Source organism: Schistocerca nitens, chromosome 8 (assembly GCF_023898315.1).
Source record: "Schistocerca nitens isolate TAMUIC-IGC-003100 chromosome 8, iqSchNite1.1, whole genome shotgun sequence".
Classification (NCBI taxonomy): domain Eukaryota; kingdom Metazoa; phylum Arthropoda; class Insecta; order Orthoptera; family Acrididae; genus Schistocerca; species Schistocerca nitens.
Window position 1 is genome coordinate 469,419,513 of NC_064621.1, and position 23,010 is coordinate 469,442,522.

Consider the following 23,010-nt stretch of genomic DNA (forward strand, 5'->3'; position numbering starts at 1 on the left):
TGAAGTCTAAGTTCTAATTCGTCCCACAGATGTTCCATTTGGTTCAAGTCTGAACTCTGGAGAGGCCAGCCTATTTCAGAAATGTTGTGCACAAACCATTACATCATAGATGCTGCTTTATGGTAGGGGGGCACTGTCATACTGATGTGAACAATCCTGACATTCTGACTGTTCCTCTATTGTATACAGAACACATACTGTAAAATATTTTCACATCCTTCTGCATTTAGCATTTTCTTAAGTGCAATAAGCAGACTACGCCCAAAACATGAAAAACACACCCATAGTGTAACATCACCTCCTCAGTATTTCACTGCTTGCACTACACATGATGGCAGGTAGTGTTCTCCAGGCATTCAACAAACCCAAACACCTCCATTGCAGTGACATAACATAATTCATCACTCCAAACCACTCATCTCCAGTTAACCATTGTCCAAACATTGTCACTCTTCACACCAGCTCAAGCATCGCCCTTACAGGGGCTTTTCAAAAAGTATTACTTATTTATAATATAATCTTTATTCAGATATAATTGACACTAGTCACCTACAACCTTCTAAGCAATCGTCTTCAGCTTCTACATGCCTCTCCCAATCCTGATGCCACCACTGGAAACATCACTGGTAAGCCTGTTTTAAAACTCTGAATTGAGAATGATGAGCAGGTGCATTATCATGGTGAAAGTGCCAACTGCCTGCTGCCCTCAAGTCCAGCTGTGCTTACATTGCAATGACTGGAACCCATAAACCCAGGACTCATAACCACTAATCACTGTGTTAAAGTTGGGATTACTGTTCACAGTACCCAGCATGTCCTGTGCGGGCTGCAAATGAAGTTGCTTCTGCTCAGTTGCAACTTTGGCAGAAATTTTGCTGAGATCCTGATGTAAAAATGTTTCGTTAAAATGGATCCAACACTGATTTTAAACTAGTCTGCAATTCCATCTATCCTGCATCACCAGGGTCCTTACGTGATCATCAACGACCTCATTTGCGCATGTTGAGGCCTACCTGAAAGTGTTTCACTCTTCACTGGTGTGCGGCCATATTGAAAACGGTTGTAACACTTCCTTATCCGTCTGGTACACATTGCTTCTTCCTCCAAACATTTGTTTAATCTTGTGGACTGTTCAAATTGAGAATCGCAAAGCTCTTTTTTAAGCTGACACAGTAGCATTGTTCCACTTTCTTTTGTCATTTTGCCCATAACAGAAAATATGCCAACTACCACGTGTACACCTGTGAATGGCTAGGAAGCGACTTCTTGTTTCTGCAGTCGTGAAGAGCAGCCCTGTGCACAGACATTATTTTAGTTAGCTGGACTCCTGCTAGCACTTTGAAACTTAAGACCGAGTCCTTTTGCTAATTTCACGCAATCTTTTTCTACCAACCTCCACAATGCTCAACAGACTCTGGTTTTGTTGTCCAATTAAAATTACCTGATAGTTGACACTTCACGGGCTGAAGCTCGTTTCCTTCAGCCACAGCGCTCAACGTCATGCCCAAATCGCTTGCCTCTGTCAAACTGCCACAACAATAATTGGTCAGTTCACCTTGTCCGGCTTTCTTTCTTGTTGCTTTTGGATCCTGAATCCTGTATATGGCCCTTTAATTTGGTACTTCATCACACAGCATGTTATCTTCGATGGAGAGTCATCGTCAAATGTAAAAGTAACTTGGAGTGTACCCCAGGGAAGTGTACTGGGACACATGCTGTTCATGTTGTATATTAATGAACTTGCAGACAATATTAATAGTAACATAAAGCTTTTTGCAGATGATGCAGTTATCTACAATGAAGTACTCCAGAAGAAGCTGCACAAATGTTCAGTCGTATCTTGATAAGTTTTCAAAGTCTTACAGAGGTCTTGCTTTTAATTCTTCAGAAATGTAAAATTGTGCACTTCACAAAATGAAAAAAACAGTGTCCTGCGAGTACAATATCAATTAGTCACTGCTGGAATCAGCCAACCCATGGGTATAACACACTGTAGGGAAATGATATGGAATGATCACATAGGTTCAGACATGGGTAAAGTGAGTGGTAGACTTCGGTTTATTGGTAGAATACTGGGCAAGTGCAATCAGTCTACAAAGGAGATTACTTACAAATCACTCGTGCAACGCATCCTGGAATATTGTTCAAGTGTGTGGGACCCGTACCAAATAGGACTAACAGGGTTGGTTGGTTGGTTGTGGGGAAGGGACCAAACAGCGAGGTCACCGGTAGGGAAGGATGGAGAAGGAAGTCAGCCGTGCCCTTTCATAGGAACAATCCCAGCATTTGCCTGAAGCGATTTTGAACCACCGTCATCCCGAATGCGAGCCCAGTGTGCTAACCACTGGGCCACCTCGCTCGGTGGACTGACAGAGGATATTTAACGTATACAGAGAAGGGCAGCACGAATGGTCAGGCCGACTCTTGAAGATAGACTATATTGTCCCGAGAAAGTCTGTTAAAGTCTCAAGAACCGGCCTTAAATAGTGTCTCTAGGAACATACTACGTGACGCTCACATAAGCATCGTGAGACTAAGATTAGAATATTTACTGCACGCTCATCAGAGGCATTCAATCAATCATTCTTCTCATGCTCCATATGTGAATGGAACAGTAAGGAACTCCAATAAATGGTACAATCGGGCTGCTCTGCCATGCACCTCACGGTGGTTTGCAGAGTATCAATGTAGATGCCCCCCATGAACCATGGACCTTGCCGTTGGTGAGGAGGCATGCGTGCTTCAGCAATACAGATAGCCGTACCGTAGGTGCAACCACAACAGAGGGGTATCTGTTGAAAGGCCAGACAAACGTATGGCTCCTGAAGAGGGGCAGCAGCCTTTTCAGTAGTTGCAGGGGCAACAGTCTGGATGATTGACTGATCTGGCCTTTTAACACTAACCAAAACGGCCTTGCTGTGCTGGTACTGCGAACGGCTGAAAGCAAGGGGAAACTACGGCTGTAATTTTTCCCGAGGGCATGCAGCTTTACTGTATGGATAAATGATGATGGCGTCCTCTTGGGTAAAACATTCCGGAGGTAAAATAGTCCCCCATTCGGATCTCCGGGTGGGGACTACTCAAGAGGATGTCGTTATCAGGAGAAAGAAAACTGGCGTTCTACGGATCGGAGCGTGGAATGTCAGATCCCTTAATCGGGCAGGTACGTTAGAAAATTTAAAAAGGGAAATGGATAGGTTAAAGTTAGATATAGTGGGGATTAGTGGAGCTCGGTGGCAGGAGGAACAAGACTTCTGGTCAGGTGACTACAGGGTTATAAACACAAAATCAAATAGGGGTAATGCAGAAGTAGGTTTAATAATGAATGGGAAAATAGGAATGCGGGTAAGCTACTACAAACAGCATAGTGAACACATTATTGTGGCCAAGATAGATACGAAGCCCACGCCTACCACAGTAGTACAAGTTTATATGCCAACTAGCTCTGCAGATGACGAAGAAATTGAAGAAATGTATGATGAAATAAAAGAAATTATTCAGATAGTGAAGGGAGATGAAAATTTAATAGTCATGGGTGACTGGAATTCGAGTGTAGGAAAAGGGAGAGAAGGAAACGTAGTAGGTGGATATGGATTGGGGGTAAGAAACTAAAGAGGAAGCCGCCTGGTAGAATTCTGCACAGAGCACAACCTAATCATAGCTAACACTTGGTTCAAGAATCATAAAAGAAGATTGTATACATGGAAGCAGCCTGGAGATACTGACAGGTTTCAGATAGATTATATAATGGTAAGACAGACATTTAGGAACCAGGTTTTAAATTGTAAGACATTTCCAGAGGCAGATGTCTACTCTGACCACAATCTATTGGTTATGAACTGTAGATTAAAACTGAAGGAACTGCAAAAAGGTGGGAATTTAAGGAGATGGGACCTGGATAAACTGACTAAACCAGAGGTTGTACAGAGTTTCAGGGAGAGCATAAGGGAACAATTGACAAGAATGGGGGAAACAAATACAGTAGAAGAAGAATGGGTAGCTTTGAGGGATGAAGTGGTGAAGGCAGCAGAGGATCAAGTAGGTAAAAAGACGAGGGCTAGTAGAAATCCTTCGGTAACAGAAGAATTTAATTGATGAAAGGAGAAAATATAAAAATGCAGTAAATGAAGCACGCAAAAAGGAATACAAACGTCTCAAAAATGAGATCGACAGCAGGGATGGCTAGAGGACAAATGTAAGGATGTAGAGGCTTATCTCACTAGGGGTAAGATAGATACTGCCTACAGGAAAATTGAAGAGACCTTTGGAGAAAAGAGAGCCACTTGTATGAATATCAAGAGCTCAGATGGAAACCCAGTTCTAAGTAAAGAAGGGAAAGCAGGAAGGTGGAAGGAGTATATAGAGGGTCTATACAAGGGCGATGTTCTTGAGGACAATATTACGGAAATGGAAGAGGATGTAGATGAAGATGAAATGGGAGATATGATACTGCGTGAAGAGTTTGACAGAGCACTGAAAGACCTGAGTCGAAACAAGGCCCCCGGAGTAGACAACATTTCATTAGAACTACTGACAGCCTTGGGAGAGCCAGTCCTGACAAAACTCTACCATCTGGTGAGCAAGATGTATGAGACAGGCGAAATACCCTCAGACTTCAAGAAGAATATAATAATTCCAATCCCAAAGAAAGCAGGTGTTGACAGATGTGAAAATTAACGAACTATCAGTTTAATAAGTCACGGCTGCAAAATACTAACACGAATTCTTTACAGACGAATGGAAAAACTAGTAGAAGCCGACCTAGGGGAAGATCAGTTCGGATTCCGTAGAAATATTGGAACACGTGAGGCAATACTGACCCTATGACTTATCTTAGAAGCTAGATTAAGGAAAGGCAGACCTACCTTCCTAGCATTTGTAGACTTAGAGAAAGCTTTTGACAATGTTGACTGGAATACTCTCTTTCAAATTCTAAAGGTGGCAGGGATAAAATACAGGGAGCAAAAAGCTATTTACAATTTTTACAGAAACCAGATGGCAGTAATGAGAGTCGAGGGGTATGAAAGAGAAGCAGTGGTTGGGAAGGGAGTGAGACAGGGTTGTAGCCTCTCCCTGATGTTATTCTATCTGTATATTGAGCAAGCAGTAAAGGAAACAAAAGAAAAATTCGTAGTAGGTATTAAAATCCATGGAGAAGAAATAAAAACTTTGAGGTTCGCCGATGACATTGTAATTCTGTCAGAGACAGCAAAGGACTTGGAAGAGCAGTTGAACGGAATGGACAGTATCTTGAAAGGAGGATATAAGATGAACATCAACAAAAGCAAAACAAGGATAATGGAATGTAGTCGAATTAAGTCGGGTGATGCTGAGGGAATTAGATTAGGAATGAGACACTTAAAGTAGTAAAGGAGTTCTGCTATTTGGGGAGCAAAATAACTGATGATGGTCGAAGTAGAGAGGATATAAAATGTAGACTGGCAATGGCAAGGAAAAGATTTCTGAAGAAGAGAAATTTGTTAACATCGAGTATAGGTTTAAGTGTCAGGAAGTCATTTCTGAAAGTATTTGTATGGAGTGTAGCCATGTATGGAAGTGAAACATGGACGGTAAATAGTTTGGACAAGAAGAGAATAGAAGCTTTCGAAATGTGGTGCTACAGAAGAATGCTGAAGATTAGGTGGGTAGATCACGTAACTAATGAGGAGGTATTGAATAGGATTGGGGAGAAGAGAAGTTTGTGGCACAACTTGACTAGAAGAAGGGATCGGTTGGTAGGACATGTTTTGAGGCACCAAGGGATCACAAATTTAGCATTGGAGGGCAGCGTGGAGGGTAAAAATCGTAGAGGGAGACCAAGAGATGAGTACACTAAGCAGATTCAGAAGGATGTAGGTTGCAGTAGGTACTGGGGGATGAAGAAGCTTGCACAGGATAGAGTAGCTTGGAGAGCTGCATCAAACCAGTCTCAGGACTGAAGACCACAACAACACAACAACAAATGTAGATGCAGACATGATAACCACACACACACACACACACACACACACACACACACACACACACACACACACACACACACACACACACAAGCAAACAAACAAAACGATGCTAATGACATACACAAGTTTCATACACAGTACTAGCAAAACACTAGTGGACCCTTCCGAACTAGAAGCGTATCAGCGTCACATATACAGTTATTACAGTCACATAGATCGGCTTGCATTAGAAAAGTTTTGCATGGTATTATACAAAGTCAAATTTTCGAAGGCTGCAATTCATCATTAGAGTATCAGACTCCTAAACGTAACTTCTTGACGCATTGCAGTGCTGCAGAGCTGTGTTAGAAGCATTAATATGTCGTGTATATGCTCGTTGGTTCGAAATTCGTGAAGCACAGCGAATTTTTTATTTCTAAATCTAATCAAAAGAATCGTCATTTTTACTGAATTGATTTAAATGTATTTTTTTTAATTTCTAATACTTCCCGCGTCATTTTCTTTATCGTATTGATTTTTTTATTTGCCCTTATTTTTCTTCCTACCATTCTTTTCCATTTGGAGTCTGCCAGTATCGTCTACACTCTACAACTAAGTGCAAACCAGGACTGCTCATCGGTCGGTAAAGTGGCAGTTCGTGTAGCCAGTGTGAGAATAGTTTCAGGTAACAAATGAATTATAATGAGAAATTACAGTTTGTTTCTATCTTAACTTTGCTCGTAGAGGTTAGCTTTAATCGCTGTGAACAATGAGATCATGACTGTTGGCCACCGTTTTCTCAGATACATTGCACATCAGATGTTTAGGACATGAGATTAAATTCAGTGGTACAAAACGCGTCGTCTGCCGCAGTTCAGTCATTGGACGCTAAAAATCAGTTGACAGAGCATCTCGCATTTCCGCCATACCTAGCGGTGACTGCTTCCAACATTGTTCCGCGTTAACCACCAAGGGTATTTGTGAAGTGATCCGTCGTGTTTGCGAGACATCTACAACTGATTTAGCAGGCAGCCGATGTGGCAACACTGTAGCTTCAAGTGACGGACGTCAACTGTAAGTCATTTTAATCGGACTGTGGTTTAGATGTGGTTGTTCGATCGCGTTTACACTTTCACAATCACATAACCAACAGTTTACTTGGGAAGATTTAGAACGGTCGAAGTGTTCATGATGGATTTGTTACTCAGGTGCCTTCTAACGTGGACTAGTCTTTGGAAGTTGCTGCTGCTATTAATGACAATGATCGGTTTGTGGGGCGACCAACTGCGCGGTCATCAGCGCCCATACAAAGTCCCAATTTTTACACAGCCCAATCTAGCCACTGTCACTAATGATGATGAGCGTGATGAAATGACGAGGAAAACACAAACACCCAGTCTCGGGGCAGAGAAAATCCCCCACCCGGCCGGTTATCGAAACCGGGAACCCGTGTTCCAGAGGCAGCAACGCTAGCCACTTTTTCTTTTTGTTCGTTGTTGATCGTTGTGTTTGGTCTTTGCAGACCTCACATGACATCCGTTTCGTTGTTGATACTTTCACTCAGTTTTTTTTTTTTTTTTTACGGAGAGCCACCGCCTCTCTGACCGAACACGTTGAGCTACCGTGCCAGCAAGTCGCTGAGCTCTCCTAAGGGAACTATTCTGCTGTTACTGCTTCTCTACTGACAACACAATATTCCCCACCTCCTTTTATACTGGCTGGTCCACCTCTCGTGGCATCTGGTGGTTAATTCTGCATTATATAGGGGGTGACCGGATACTTCTGACCAAATAGTGGGCCTCCTCTCGTACTGTCTAAATTTAAATCCTGTCTGTTCTCCGGCAGCCTTTCATTCCTCTAAGAAATTTTATTTATTATCCACACATTCTACAACTTTGTTTCCCAATGTGGATCCAGCATTCAGTTTCTCTGCGAGACTGGGTACAGCCACTGTCCTACACAGAATTCCAGTTAAGACCTCTTCAGTACTTTGTCAGTTTTTATTTTCTTTATTATTTTGTTGGAACTACTATATTTATCTTCACTTTGGTCCTTGAAAGCAATTACTTGGTATTTTTCATTAAATTTTCATGTTGTATTGTTTGGGGACTTTACCAAGGAAGGAAGACTGAAATTTAATGTCCCTACAACAACGAGGACGCCAGTGATGGAGAAGAAACTTGATTAGGACAAGGCTAGGGTACGAAATTGACAGCGTCGGTTTTAAAGTAACCATCGTGGCACTAGTCGCTTTAGTAGATTTCGGGGAACCATTGGAAAACTAAATTTGGACGGCCAGGCGGGGATATGAATGGCCCTTCTGAAAGCGAGTCCATTGCCTCAAGCAGTGCGCCACCTCACTTCGTAACGACTAAATAAAGGACAGTATCCCGGTTTCCTGTTAAGGAGCGGATAGTGAGTGGATGATTAATCTACTGGCAGTTTTAGGGCGCTCAACTGCCAGATTATCAGCAGATAGGTATAACTTTCAGCAAATAAACTTGTTTTATCAGCAGATAAAAATGAGTTATATTATACTTCCCCCAGCTGCGACACAAATTGCTCGGTTTAGATGCTTGATTTGCAGTCACGTTTATATTTATCTTCATCTTTGCGTGTTTTCCTGCCAATTAGGAGATGGTTTGAGCTGCGAAAAAATAAAACTCGCTCGGAAAATATTTATAAGATTGACGCCGAATGGAATGGGTCCTTGTTAATGAACAAGAGAACTGCCTAGCACAGAAAATGTTGGAAACTGTGATTTTCTGTCACACGTCTGCGTATACGTTCATCTCTCGCGTGCTTTGTCCCGAGTACTTCGCTGTGTCATTACGTTTCTGTGAGTAACACAGACGTGTTTAGCGACATTGAATGCAATACAAAATATTGCTCGCGATTAAATAGCGCGTGTTCCATGTCGAGAGTTGAGCGAAGCCCAGTTCGTGGAAAACGTGTGCAGAACTATTTCCGTAAGTGTTTTAAGACGAAGTGTTTTGGCAAAACTTTCAGCAAAGTCTGCAATGCAAAACTGAAGATGCAAAATAGTACGAAATGGACTCTATAGCGAATAGTAACTGTAACCATCCGAAAAACGTCAACCCAGAAGTGAGAATTAAGGGATCATCGTATCGAAACATTATCAAAAACGGCTTGCATCTGTATCCTTACAGATTGGTTGTCGTTCAAGAGTTACAGCGCCCAAACGAACTTTGACGTGTTTAATTTCGCCGTAACTTTCTCAGTGAACTAGCATCATGACTTTTGGATCCTCTTTTTTTCCTTCTAGAGGTTATGCAACAGCTCTTCAACGTACTGGTGAAGATAGAATGAAATTTCTGTGTAGTTTGGAAGGTAGGAGGCGAGGTACTGGCGGACTTGAAGCTGTGCTTACATAACTCAGATGGTAGAGCACTTGCCTGCGAAAGGCAAAGTTCCCGAGTTCTAGTCTCGGTCCGGCACACAGTTTTAATCTGCCAGGAAGTTTGAGGTCTGATTCGATATGTCACCGTATGTGAACTCACGAAACATGGGATATTACGCAACAAAACATTTTCCACTAGTAAAACTTCCTGACAGATTAAAACTGTGTGCCGGACCGAGACTAGAACTCGGGAACTTTGCCTTTCGCAGGCAAGTGCTCTACCATCTGAGTTATGTAAGCACGACCCACGACCCGTCCTCACAGCTTCAAGTCCGCCAGTACCTCGTCTCCTACCGTCCAAACTACACAGAAATTTCATTCTATCTGCACCAGTACATTGAAGAGCTGTTGCATAACCTCTAGATTGTTGTTTTGTGCCCAGATTCGTGTCCGCATCATAACGAGATTCTTTTACCAAACTTAATTCTAACTGGCATGTCCAGACAGTTTTTAATGCATATGTGGATCAACTCGAAAAAGATGAACGACTGTATGGATATTTGCAGAAAGACGGAGCAACAACACGCACCGCCTCGACAGCCTTGTCACGAATGCATGAGGTGGTCGATGAGAAGAGGTCAGTCAGCTGAGGCAATGCAACCTCCTGGTTACCTCAAACTGAAGGAACAGATGCACTCAGACTTCGCACATTCGAAGAGCTACAGCAGCAGAATGAAAACGCTATTGCTGATATCCCTCATGCAGACCTGCTCTGCATCTCCCACAATTTGATAAATCGAGCACAGCGCTGCATGGACGTCAACGGTGGCCATGTCCAGCCTCTTCTGTGACTTTCATTCTTATTGTAATCATTTTTCGGGCCAGTTTTATCTTGCCGACCTTGCATATCCCTGCCGCCGCCTCTGTTTAATTTGTCACAAAACAAAGAAGAAGACATGTAAAAGTGATATAATTTTTATACACTGTCCTGTCACATTAAAGTGACCTGCTGTCGAACCTTCAGCAAACCGGACTGCTGCAAGAGCTGCAGGAAGAGTCGATGATCTCCTGGAAGGTACCGACAGGAATGTGGAGCCATTGTGGCTTCAGTGGCGTGGCCAGCTGCGCTAAGTTTCTCGACTGAGTAGCCAAGGCGTGCGCAGCTGATTATATCTCCCCTCCGCTCTCCTTAAACCTCTGCAACATTTTCGCAAATCCTATACATTCTGTGAACTTAAAAGACGAGAACACCATCGTCACCTACGCTTTTGCACCCCTGGCTGCCGCCTTCCCCCGTCAACCTAGCATCAAACTTTTGGGATCGGAAGAGGATACCCTACGGAACTCCATTCTAACATTTGCCCATCCCAGTTATGCACCTAGTCCGTATCATCCCCTTCAATGAAACCTCCAATACACAAATGGCCTTCTGACAACCATAACTCCATCATCACTCTTCTCTGTCCCAGTTCCCACGAATCGATCAGAAATTCCCTACCCAGCATCGTGCCCCCGTCCCTCTCAGACAAAGTGATGCAACCGCTGTACTGCCCCTCGACACCTCCTCCCCTCCTTCCCACCCTTATGACATTTACACAATAGGATCAGTGAAAAGCTGATTTTATAGTATTACCATCAGAAATGTTTTTCGTTTCCTGTATTTTAACCCCTGCATGGTCAAAAATCATTTACATGCGTTTTAAAAGCAAAATGTCAAAATCGGTCTTCATTCCGATTAATGTTACACTTTCACTTACAAAAGCTTTTGAAGTTAACCAATTCCGCAACGGAGTGACGTGGGACATGCGGATCCCATGAACCAACTAAACACAGTTTTCTTTTTCTTGTTTTTTTCCTTGTTTCACAAATTTTATTATGGTTACTGTACAACCTAGGTTTTGGGTTATAAGCCCATTTTCAAGTTCATTACTGAATCCAAAGATGATAAAGCAAAAACAAATATGCTAAGGCAAAGATGAACTTCACAGTACAGCAATGATAAACATTCTCTTAATGTATCGATCCTTCGCTTAATTTAAAATTCTTCAATGACCCTATGAACCTAACTAGATCAAAGTTTTCGTTGGATGGTACGATTTTCACAGTTCAATTTTTATTTGTAGTCGGACTGTCAGGATGTCAAATATGAACAAGTGTAACATGGCAGTACCAAAACAGATGTACAATCACGACAGTGAAAACCGTAAAATATCACATACCAGTGTTAGCGGCGTATCTTATACCAATGTTATTTACATTCTATGAAATTTGCTTGGACATATAAGCCCCACTAAATACAAATTACGTGAAACCTAGTAATTACTAATAAAGGTAATAATATTCCAAAATAGTGCATGTATGTATTAGAACACACAAGTACTCACTTCAGCCCTCCTCGGAGCAGAGAAGATAATGTTGTGACTCGATATTCATCAATGAGATGCACTGTCCCACCTATAAACCCACGCCACGCCAGTTTTCTATATATTCAGCTCATTGTCCCCAGTATTCAACTCCAGATTCTGAAAGCTTTTCGCTAATAACAGAATCTCACTGAGGAGGGGCGTCGACTTCCCAGCTGAACTGGTTATTACCCTCATGGGACACTTGTGGCCCATCAACGTCTGAAGAATAAAACCCGTCATTTTATTTGTGATTATCTGTCAACAGCATTGGACTGAAGAACAGAAATATGATTCCTACCACCCACTGTCTCGCCCTCCTACCCAAATCATCATCGCGTGTATTTATTTAGGGGGAAGGGGAGAATAATGACCATTGGAATAGTTAAGCAGCCTTATATTTCAGGTTCTAACCCCCCCCCCCCCCCACACACACACACACACACACATATACTCACCCGTTCGCACTGGTCCAAGTCTATCTTGCCCTTGAGCTTGCGCCGATTGCGGTCCGCATAGTACTCCAGGAAGTACTGTCCAGGCAACTCCCCGGAGTGACGTAGCACGAACCACCGACGCCGCCAGCGCTGTAACACAAAATACCAGGGCCGGTGAACATTGTAGCTCGCTATCTCCATTTTGATCGCAGCCGGTACATGCGTTTGCACCGCCGCCGCCCACTGCCCAAACATCGTCATCTGTTACTATCACCTGTCTACTGTTGATCACTCTATATGAGAAGTCATTGCCTCCCGTGCAGTCAGTACACCTGCCCTCAACCTGAAGTATGGTTTTAACACCGTACAGCTACACTAGAAAGTGCATTGGTGGTATTTTCATTAGTACACAGGTGATTGATGTGGAAAGGTGTCCGATGTGATTATGGCCGCACGAAGGGAATTAACAGACTTAGAACATAGAATTTTAGTTGGAGCAGACGCTTGGGCATTCTATTTTGGTAATCGTTAGGGAGTTTAATGTTCCGAGATCCAAAGTGTCAAGAGTGTGCCGAGAAGACTAAATTTCAGGCATTACCCCTCACCATGGACAACCCAGTGGCCGACGGCCTTCACTTAACGACCGAGAGCAGCGGCAACTGCGTAGAGTTGTCAGTGCTAACAGACAAGCAACGCTGCGTGAAATAACCGCAGATATCAATATGGGACGTACGACGAGCGTATCTGTTAGGACAGTGCGGCGAAATTTGGGGTCGGGAGTGCCTCTGCTCACACCACGATATCGCATGCAGCTCCTCTCCTGGGCTCATGACCACGTCAGTTGGAACCTAGACGACTGGAAAGCCGTGGCCTGGTCAGATGTGTCCCGCTTAAGGTTGGTAAGAGCTGATGGTAGGGTTCGAATGTGGCGCAGATCCCACGAAGCCATACACCCTAGTTGTAAACAAGGCACTGTGCAAGCTAGTCGTGGCTCCATAATGGTGTGGGCTGTGTTTACATAGAATGGACTGGGTCTTCTGGATGTTCGGCTTCTTCGAGACCATTTGCAACCATTTATGAGCGACAACGATAGAATTTTTATGGATGACAATGCGCTATGTCACTGTGCCACAATTGTTCGCGATTTGTTTGAAGAACATTGTGGACAATTCGAGCCAATGATATGGACACCCAGATCATCGTCCGACATGAATCTCACCGAACATTTATGGGACATAATCTAAAGATCAGTTCGTGGACAAAATCCTACACGGGCAACATTTTCGCAATTATGAACGACTATGCAGGCAACATGGCTCAGTATTTCTGTGGGGGACTTCCAACAACTTGCGGGGTCCATGCCACGCCGATTTGCTGCACTAATCTGGGCAAAAGAAGGTAAGACAGTATATTAGGAGGTATCCCATGACTTTCGTCACCTCGGTGTAAGTACAGCATTAATGGAGTGGTATGACCTTGCCTCAGTCCGTCCTCTGAAGTGACTTACACAGCTACTTACAGGAAGACCTACTGTTCAACGTTGACCTCAAACCAACATACAACTCGGGAACTTTTCTCATTTGCAAATCACTGGCAGAGGTGTTGCTTTCTTTACTCCGGAGACTGGTTTGGTGCAACTCTCCATCCTCTATCCTACGCAACTCTTCGTCTCTGCGTAACTATTGCACCTACTTCTGTTTGAACCTAATTACTGCTGAGGACGAGCCTTTGCTCTACTTCTACAGTCCCCCCTCTCCCCACTTCCCCCACTTCCCTCCACCACTAAACGGAGGATTCCGTGATGCATTAGAATGTGTCCTATCAACCGATCCCCCCCTCCTTTTTTTTTGTCAAGTTATACCATAAATTTCTTGTTTCCATAATCCGATTTAGTTCCTGTTCATAGGTTATTCGATCTACCCATGTAATCTTCAGAATTCTTCTGCCATACCACATTTCCAAAGCTTCTATTCTCTTCCTGTCTGAAATGCCTATAATTCATGTTTCACTTCCGTACAAGGCTGCATTCCAGACAAATACCTTCAGAACAGATTTCCTAACCCTTAAATTTATATTAGATGTTAGCTTCAGTAATGCTTTTCGTGTTGTAGCCAATCTGCATTTTACATCCGCTTTACCTCGGCTAGTCAGTCATAACTCATCGACTACTATTAGTGTACTACTTTCATTGTGTAATTTCCTAATCTAATTCCTACAGCATCACTTGATTTAATTCGACGACAGTCCATTGCCATTGTTTTATGATTATTGACTTCAGCTCATAGCCTCTTCTCAAGACACCATCCATTCCAGTAAACTGCTCTTCAAAGGTCTTTCCCGTATCTGTCAGAATTACAATGTTATCGACAAAACTCAATTTTTTTTATTTCTCCTCTCAGAACTTTAATTATCTCTCCAAATTTCTCATTGGTTTATTATTGCATGGCGCTACGTACAAATTCAATAACCCTGGGGGCAGGGCTACAACCCTGTCTCAATCTCCTTTAAATTACTATTTCTCTTTCATGTCATTGTAGATAACCTTTCGTTTCGTCTATTTTACCCATACTAGCTTCAGAATTTCAGAGAGTGTATCCCTGCCAAAACTGTCAAATGTTTTATATACATTTAAACATGATGTAGATGTAGGTTTGCCTTGGGTTGGTAATCTGACACTTTCCCACCGGCCTGCATCTATAAGTCACAATGATTTACGTCCTCCGTCAAATTTCACGTTGCCTGTAAAAATATGCTTTTAAAAGAAAAAGAAAAGCTTGAACAGAATGGAATAGTGTTGCACTCCTGAGAGATCGACCGCCACTTAACGCATAGCATAATCACAAATGCCTAGATCTCAATTCAAGTAATATTTCTGGAAGTATCAAAAATGGATTATAAGAAAATGCCGAATATTTATGTGGCAAAGGCTTCAAAACTACTCCACTACTTAATCTCTCGAAAACGGGGGAAAATTAAGGTACACATGCTACAATAAACAGGTTGAAAGTTTTGGGAACTACCATGATTTTCATCTAAATTATCTTGTGCTGAACCAAGTTTTGAGGCACTATCTTTTGTACTACATAAAATTCGTTTCTGGTCAACTGATTTAATCTTATTCAAATTTAGTCTCAGAACGCCATTACATGTGCGCTCCTGGAACACAGGTTTTAGAACAGATTTCATTTTGTTAAGTAAACCTTTTTTAAGCAAGATTTACAACGCAGGGCATTCCATTTCCGGAATTTTATTGCAACTGATACATATTTATCTGACACTGCACATTTCAGTTGTCAAATATGTCTCTAGGAGCAAAAAGGTCCCAGTCAATATTCGTCGTATTCCTCTTCATAAGCAAAAGTATGGGAGTAACTGTCACGTTGACCCCAGAACCCAAAACTTCGAGGAAAAGGCGATGTTACATAAGCTGTAATTTCTCTCTTTTCAACGGCCTCGAAGCGCTTTAAGGGCCACTTTTACTAAACAGAGGGTCGTACCAGAGACTTGCAATGTTACTCCTACAGGTGTGTGTAAGCTGACAATAGAAGGAAGAGTGATGATCAGTTACGCTGTTCAAATCTATTCGTAGGTTAATGTTGGATTAGTGCTTTAGTGAAACGCTTCCAGTACTTGTCGAATACTGCTCACGTTGTTGCACCAACTTCACATAGTCCACAGCGATAATTTCACCGCGTCCAAGACACTCCAGGCTCCAACAAAACTCATCCATCGGGTTGTGTAGAACATGATTGTAACGCAGAAACTAATGACGAAAAATCGGGTGTCTTACCAGCTGATACGACAATGTCTGGGACTATATGCAATCGTATCTTACACCCCCCCCCCCCCCACAAACTAAATTACACTTACAGGGCCTCATTCTATGTGGGTACCAAACTTCTTGACGGACTAGCACAACATATTGTGATCTCGGGCGAAAAACACTTGTTCTTCATTCGCCTATCCCACAACTCCCTATGCCATGGTATTATCCCCGCGGAAAAACGTGGGTTAGGGCTAAACGAAATAATACAAAAAAGATCTACTTGTATGTGTGGGAGCTAAAGAAGGCAGCAGACAATTTGGAAAAGTTGTATGATAACTAAAACTTTCCGACGGATTACAACTATGCGTCGGGTCCGCCTTAAATCCGTTGAAACCAATTATTAAACAAGACGCACTGAGTAACAGATTATTTTGGAGAAGCAAACAATGGCAGTGTTGCAAAAGTTTCGTAGCGCCCTTCTTAACAAGCAAATATAAAAAAGTAAACATTTCTCTCGCAAACTTCTTCGAAAACAGTTAGATCCCATGTGACTCCACATTCAGAAGAAATGTCAGTGCCATCTAAGACACTGAATGACATCTTGTCGTTCAGAGATTTTCATTTTTCTTTTGGAAATAAACAAATGTAGTGAGAACATTACAAAAGCACTGCTACCAAATTTACAGGGACTGCTACAAGCGTTAACTACCAGCACAGAAAGGGAAATCTGCCACGGCAAGCAATTTACTGTTTAATTAGTGTCCAATCACATGCAACACCGATAGCTTCGGTATCTTAGGCTACACGAAATATGTGCCTAACACGTTTTCATACCTCTGACTCACTTCGGCAGTGAACTTTGAAAGTTATCAGTATCCTATTCAAGGCTTTTTTTTTTTTTTAATTGGGAAGTACTTTGATATCCGGACCAAAGCTGCTGTTTCTTTTACTGGCTATCTAATGTGGGCTATAACGCATTTTCAAAAGACATCTCTACAGCATGGCGTCGTTTCCACCAGCCTGTTATTTTACATGCGTACTTCATTAAGCACTATAAGCTATTTTCAAGCATGTGTTCGTCAAGTGCGTAATACATGTGAATACATCATCCACGGCAGCAGCATAAAATGGAAACTACTTACGAGAATGATTTATCCACATCACCTGTGCAGTTTAGAATGAGTACTCATTTAAGACCTGGTAGAAATAAAGTTCTCCATTAATTTATGGAGGCTGTGGTGCTCACCCCAGAAGAAGATAAAAGACATGTTTTCCGTGCATGAAACAACACGTACTTTGTGTGGACAATTTTACATCTGCCATTACACTTCTGATCGAAGTAAAACCTTCATTTCGCAGCACTCAACTGTTTGCTTCACTCTGAATGTAAGGTACACAGCGTACACTGCACGTTTTCTAGCCAGATTTTAATGAGTGTCAGTCATAGGATAATTTCGAATTCCGACGTCTGCTGTCCCTCCAGAACGGAACACCGGGAATGTATTCCTATATCACACGTAAAATTCAACTTTATTAGTAGCACCACAAGACTGATTAATAAGCGACACAGATGATTACAGCCTTTAATGTACAGGGTGACCCTAAGCCCGTTAACATTTGAAAATTCAATACGTCTCGGAATAACTTAGATGGGGAGGTAAAAGCTGACACGCATGCTTGAAATGACATTAGGTTTTATTGAGACCAATAAAAGTGTGCACGAAATGACCAACAGATGGGCCTCCACATGTTACAAAAGCAACAATCAGCCTAACAATTACTGATGTTTACAATGACTATGTTCGTCACAAGAAATGCTCAACCTGTAGTTGAGGGATAATGTTGTGAACAGCACTGTACAAAATATCAGTTGATACGGTGAGAAATTGCCAATAGATGTTGTCTTATAGCGTCTCTAATGAGGTCGGACAACCGCGGTAGGCTTGCGACTTCAGATGACCCCACAGGATTTTGGTCTGGGGACGTGCGAGGCCAACGGTGACGGAATTGGTGGCTCAGCTGCGCCGATCCTCACCAAACGATGTGCACAAGACATCTTTCCTACGTGTAGCAATATAGGGTGGAGCACCATCCTGCATAAAAGTCGTAACTTCCAACAGGCGTTTACCAGCCAGGCTAGGGATGATCTGACTCCCTCTCTCACTAAAGCTCATTTTATACACGATTCTCATGCGGCGACACTGACTTGTTCCTATTCAGCGCCATCTGTTAGACTGTTTTTGCACACTTTTTCGGTTTTAATAAAAACTCCCTTCAAGCATGTGTGTCAATTTTTACCTGTCTACCTACATTATTCCGTGAACTAATGCATTTTCAAATGTTACCTGACTTTTGGATCACCATGTATGTGACTTTGCAGTGTTTAAATTAAGCGATGAAACCATGCGCAGTTAGCAACAAAACTGGCGCCGTGTCTCAAAATATGCTCCGGGACTGGTAAATCGTGCATGGACTGGTCGTCTGTTAGCATGTCCTTTTTTTTTACTGTACAAGGAAAGTGGGACGCCTGAGGAAGCTATACGAGCAACATAACAGCGACAACGACGAGCTGCACGTACGAGACTGAAGCTCCACAGCACACAAGAGCAGGCAAAGCAGCTGGCCTACAGTCTGCAGCCCCAGAAGGCCAGCGGTTGCTAACGCTTGGCCAATGGAGAACGGCTACAGTTTAACTACTAGGACAGGGGGGTGGCAGCCAACAACTACGCCATGCTTGGTTCTCGGGATGGGGGTGTGCCTACTCTTGAAAGGCGCGCACTTACGGTTGCACAGTGCAGGTATTTGGAAGGCTGTTCCGCAGGAGGCAGCCCACCACTGGGGAAGTACATGGGCGCCACATACACCACTCGACACGACCGCTGCACGCTCCTTCTCCCAAAGAGCTCCTGTGGAAGAGATCATGCCTGTACCAAGGCTACCGACACTGCGTTTTCATCTGGTCGTAGGGGAGGCAGCGTCAGGAAATGTCTTACCTTCATTCTGAACCTACAAATCTGCGCTTAATAAAAGCTAGCTAATTTGGTTACACACACACACACACACACACACACACACACACACACACACAGCCAGAGACAGAGAGAGTGAGTTTCTAGCCCTCACGAAACCAACATAATTTAAATCATAGCACGTTATCGAAAAGCCTTTTTACTTACCACAAAACTGATTAACTGTTAGTCTCCCTCGTTCAAAGAAATTCGCTTAAAGTGGACAATGTGATAATGTGTCTTGTTTGATCAACGTCACAATGATCCTAGCAACAGGAGCAGCAATAGCAGTGTAGTAATCAGCGATTTTTTCTAACAGTACGCGGTACTGGCACCTTTTTTTCATACTTTTTTAAAAGTATTCGATTTATTTAGAGCAAAACGTATTATAAATATTCTGGTAGATGGCATTTTTTTTTGAAAATGGAATTTCCAGTTTTATTCCTTTCAAGTTGGCACAACGCTTTTTTGTTTATATGTTGATATGGAAACAGGGAGTTGCGCTCGGTTCCAAGCGAGTGTTTGGGAGCCGTTCGCGCCAGTTTTGAGTCAATCAGCTTAAATCAGTGCAGTCATTCTTTTCAAAATGAGTGAAATAAATAGTTTATCTGTGCTGATTAGTAAAGAATGGTAGACCGAAGAAGGGAGAAATTGTCGAATCTGCACGTGGTGAAGACAAGAAAAGAAGCGGTTGGAAAGCTTAGTTTCAAGGAGCAGATGATGATTTGCCTGAATGCGTCATGATTTTAGGTTTCTAGTATTGGTCAGAAAATCTTGGGAAGCATCATCAGACATTTGGTGATGCCGAAATTAGAAACGATAGGCTGCAAATTTCGCTTAAATAAAAAAGAAGCAATTCGTGGTTTCTGTTAATATCTTCAATAAAATACATTCCCACGTATACTACTTCCGCTGAAGCACACTTTGGGCACGACTTCAGTACGAAAAGTGTTTCTATCAAATGAATCTTATAGTTACTTCATCTATGTCATCCACATTTGTACGAACAATTTTTGCACAGTTGTTCATCAGGATGGTAGAGCCTCCTCTCAACAGTTCAAATGTAGTAAACACGTAGTCATGGTTGCTCAAAGGTTATCATTCTCCAGCTGACAGCAAAACCATGAAGTCGCCTAGAAGCTATGGGTGTACATCGTAGAGTATGTTAAAATCGTGGAAGTTGCTGGAGCAACATCTTCTTTGTGAGTACAGGCACCTTTTCTTTTTCAAAAAATAAGCATTGGTTGTAACAATAGTAGTAGTAGTATGGTGTGCGAGTAAGGACAAGTATGTACGAAGAGGAGGAAATTAGTTGTTAATGTCCCGTCGACAACAAGGTCATTAGATACGGAGCACAAGTTCGGATTAGGAAAGGATGGAGAAGTGGCCACGCCCTTTTCAAGGAACCGTCCTGACATTTGCCTTCATCGATTTAGGGAAATCACGGAAAACCTAAATCTGGATGGCCGGACACAGGTTTGAACCATCGCCCTCGCGAATGCGAGTCCAGTGTTTTAAGCACTGCGCCACCCCACTAGGTAAGGCAAGTATGTGATGTGTTCTGCACAGGTGAAGACGAAATATTTCACAGCACTGCCAATGTACTCTCCGCATCTGACACATGCTACATTCTCCATCCATTGCCTACCCTGGGAACAGCAAACATGGGGGTCGAGAATGCATACAATTTGGTGGCGAGTGCTGGGTGAATTCATCCATATATTCCGAAAGGGAGGGGGGGGCTGCCTCAGTTGACTGTCGCCTGCACACTTCGTGCGTTCTCACTGTTGGCTCTTCACTACATAGCGTGGCAACACAGTCTTCACGGACACTGTTGGGGCAGATTTCGCTTTTCATAATGAGGCAGGCATATGTGGTTGTATGCAATGCCATTCAATTTTTGTCAGAAGGAGCAAATGAGGAACCAAAAATCTCATTAAAAACTGTGGTTGAGAGGATTGCATGAATTGTTACCTCTTCCAGTTAATAAATATAATTAGGGCAGGCCGGCCGAAGTGGCCGTGCGGTTAAAGGCGCTGCAGTCTGGAACCGCAAGACCGCTACGGTCGCAGGTTCGAATCCTGCCTCGGGCATGGATGTTTGTGATGTCCTTAGGTTAGTTAGGTTTAACTAGTTCTAAGTTCTAGGGGACTAATGACCTCAGTAGTTGAGTCCCATAGTGCTCAGAGCCATTTTTTTTTTTTTAATTAGGGCAGTAGGCGACAACATAAAGGCGACAACATAACAAGTACATCCTACTGTTTCAGTACTCTGGAAAGATAGTAAACGAGAAGAAAACTATTTTTAGACAATACTGACAAAAGATTGTGCACATTTTTTTACGCTTTCTTTATTTTACACTATTTCCAATGGCAGCACATGATCCATCTTATTCTACTTTGCTAGATCCTTTGTTTATGCGGCTATTTTCTTGGCACTGTAGGGAGAAGCTACTGACTTACAGAATGTGTATTTGTCCAATTATTGGTCGTAATGGCATAGCCTGTTAACACAATCGTTTACCAACTCTCTGGCCATAGCGTACAAATCAGTAATGCGACACATACGTTTGTGCAGTGGCTTCACCGACACCTGTGAGAATCGGAGTTTCTTAATCCCTCCCATTCTGGAAAATTTACATGCTAAGAAAAATTTGCTTTCGCTTGTTAACGTAATATGGGGTCCTACAGAACGAATAGTAGGAATTGAGTCACTTGGTATGGTGGTACTGTTGCAAAAAAATGGTTCAAATGGCTCTGAGCACTACGGGACTTAACACCTGTGGTCATCAGTCCCCTAGAACTTAGAACTACTTAAACCTAACTAACCTAAGGACATCACACACATCCATTCCCGAGGCAGGACTCGAACCTGCGACCGCAGCAGTCGCGCGGTTCCGGACTGCGCGCCTAGAACCGCTAGACCATCGCGGCCGGCGTACTGTTGCACCAGCACGAAATATGCACTTGTTCACTGTATTGAGGAAGGGTGGCCATTTGTAAGTATGGCCTTGTGGTGTTCAAAATATCAAGCATTGGTCGTCAAACCTCATTTTTAAAAAAAACCATAGTTGAGTGACTCATCACCATTTCGAGTTTTAACGACATGACGATTTTATGATGAGTGCAACTATTCAGGAATATTGCATCCTGCACAAAAAAGAAAAGTTCAGGACGAAGGACGCAGCGGATCGTAAAGCGAGTGGACGAGACGTGTGAAGCACTCATCCGAATTCTTCACCGTTCTGCTTCCAAACATACCACGGCGCTAACACTGACAGATCGTTCCCTGTGATCCATCATAACCTGCACGTCCACCCATACAAGATGCAGGTCGAACAGAAACTCACTGAAATGGATAAGATTTCCCAACGAACCTTCCCCTTACGCTTCTTGTATTCTTCCTGATATCTTCTACTCGGGATACCTGAACATTCAAGTGTACGCTACACGTCCTCATACAGTGGCAGAATTAAAGGAAAGGATATGAACAGTTGTGTAAAAGATCCCATTGAACATGTTTAATCTGTTGAGGGAGGCTTTCGTTCGGCACCTGGGGAAATGCATGCGAAGTGATAACGACCATTTGTATGCTGTTATATTCAAAATCAAGTAAAGAGCGTATAGGGTATGTAATGGCATATAATTTTCTTTGTTTTCCGTGTGTTTCAATAAATTTGTAAATTTATTTCCTTGTTCTGTTATTTTCATATCCTACTACTCATTCTGCCTGGCCACGTACAATAGTGGCTAAATGCTTCTACGCATCGCTCCACCACCTACTTTTTGCGCAACACCATATAGTAGTTCTATTAATGCATGGACCACTGCAGTACAGCGCGTCCTGTTTGGCTAATAGCACACGAACAAGACAGTTAATCTTCAGGCCTATGTTGTAGTTGTAGTAGTAGTAGTACTTTGTTGTTTTATTCATTTATCGACCTTTTTAAAAGTGATACTGGACATGTCATGGTATTATACATTAACAAAAAATATAATTCATTTTTAATTGTTCAGTTTGATAAGGAACTGCCCTGTAGAAGGAACCAGTCTGACGCGAAAGTAAATTACAGTAGCCGAATGTGGTTAGCGACC

The 23,010-nt window shown here is 42.7% G+C and overlaps 1 protein-coding gene across 3 annotated transcripts in view; it reads right to left on the reverse strand.

Annotated features, from left to right (window-relative positions):
- The window catches only part of LOC126199293 (protein daughter of sevenless), a 266,858-nt gene that overhangs the window by 46,771 nt on the left and 197,077 nt on the right, over window positions 1–23,010 (reverse strand). For 2 of the 3 annotated variants that reach the window (XM_049936116.1, XM_049936117.1), the window contains one exon: window positions 12,164–12,292. In XM_049936116.1, coding sequence (XP_049792073.1) covers window positions 12,164–12,292 — 129 coding nt within the window. Of the gene's footprint in view, window positions 1–12,163; window positions 12,293–18,691; window positions 18,815–23,010 lie in introns of all 3 variants that reach the window. The other variant, XM_049936115.1, reaches the window with a different exon arrangement.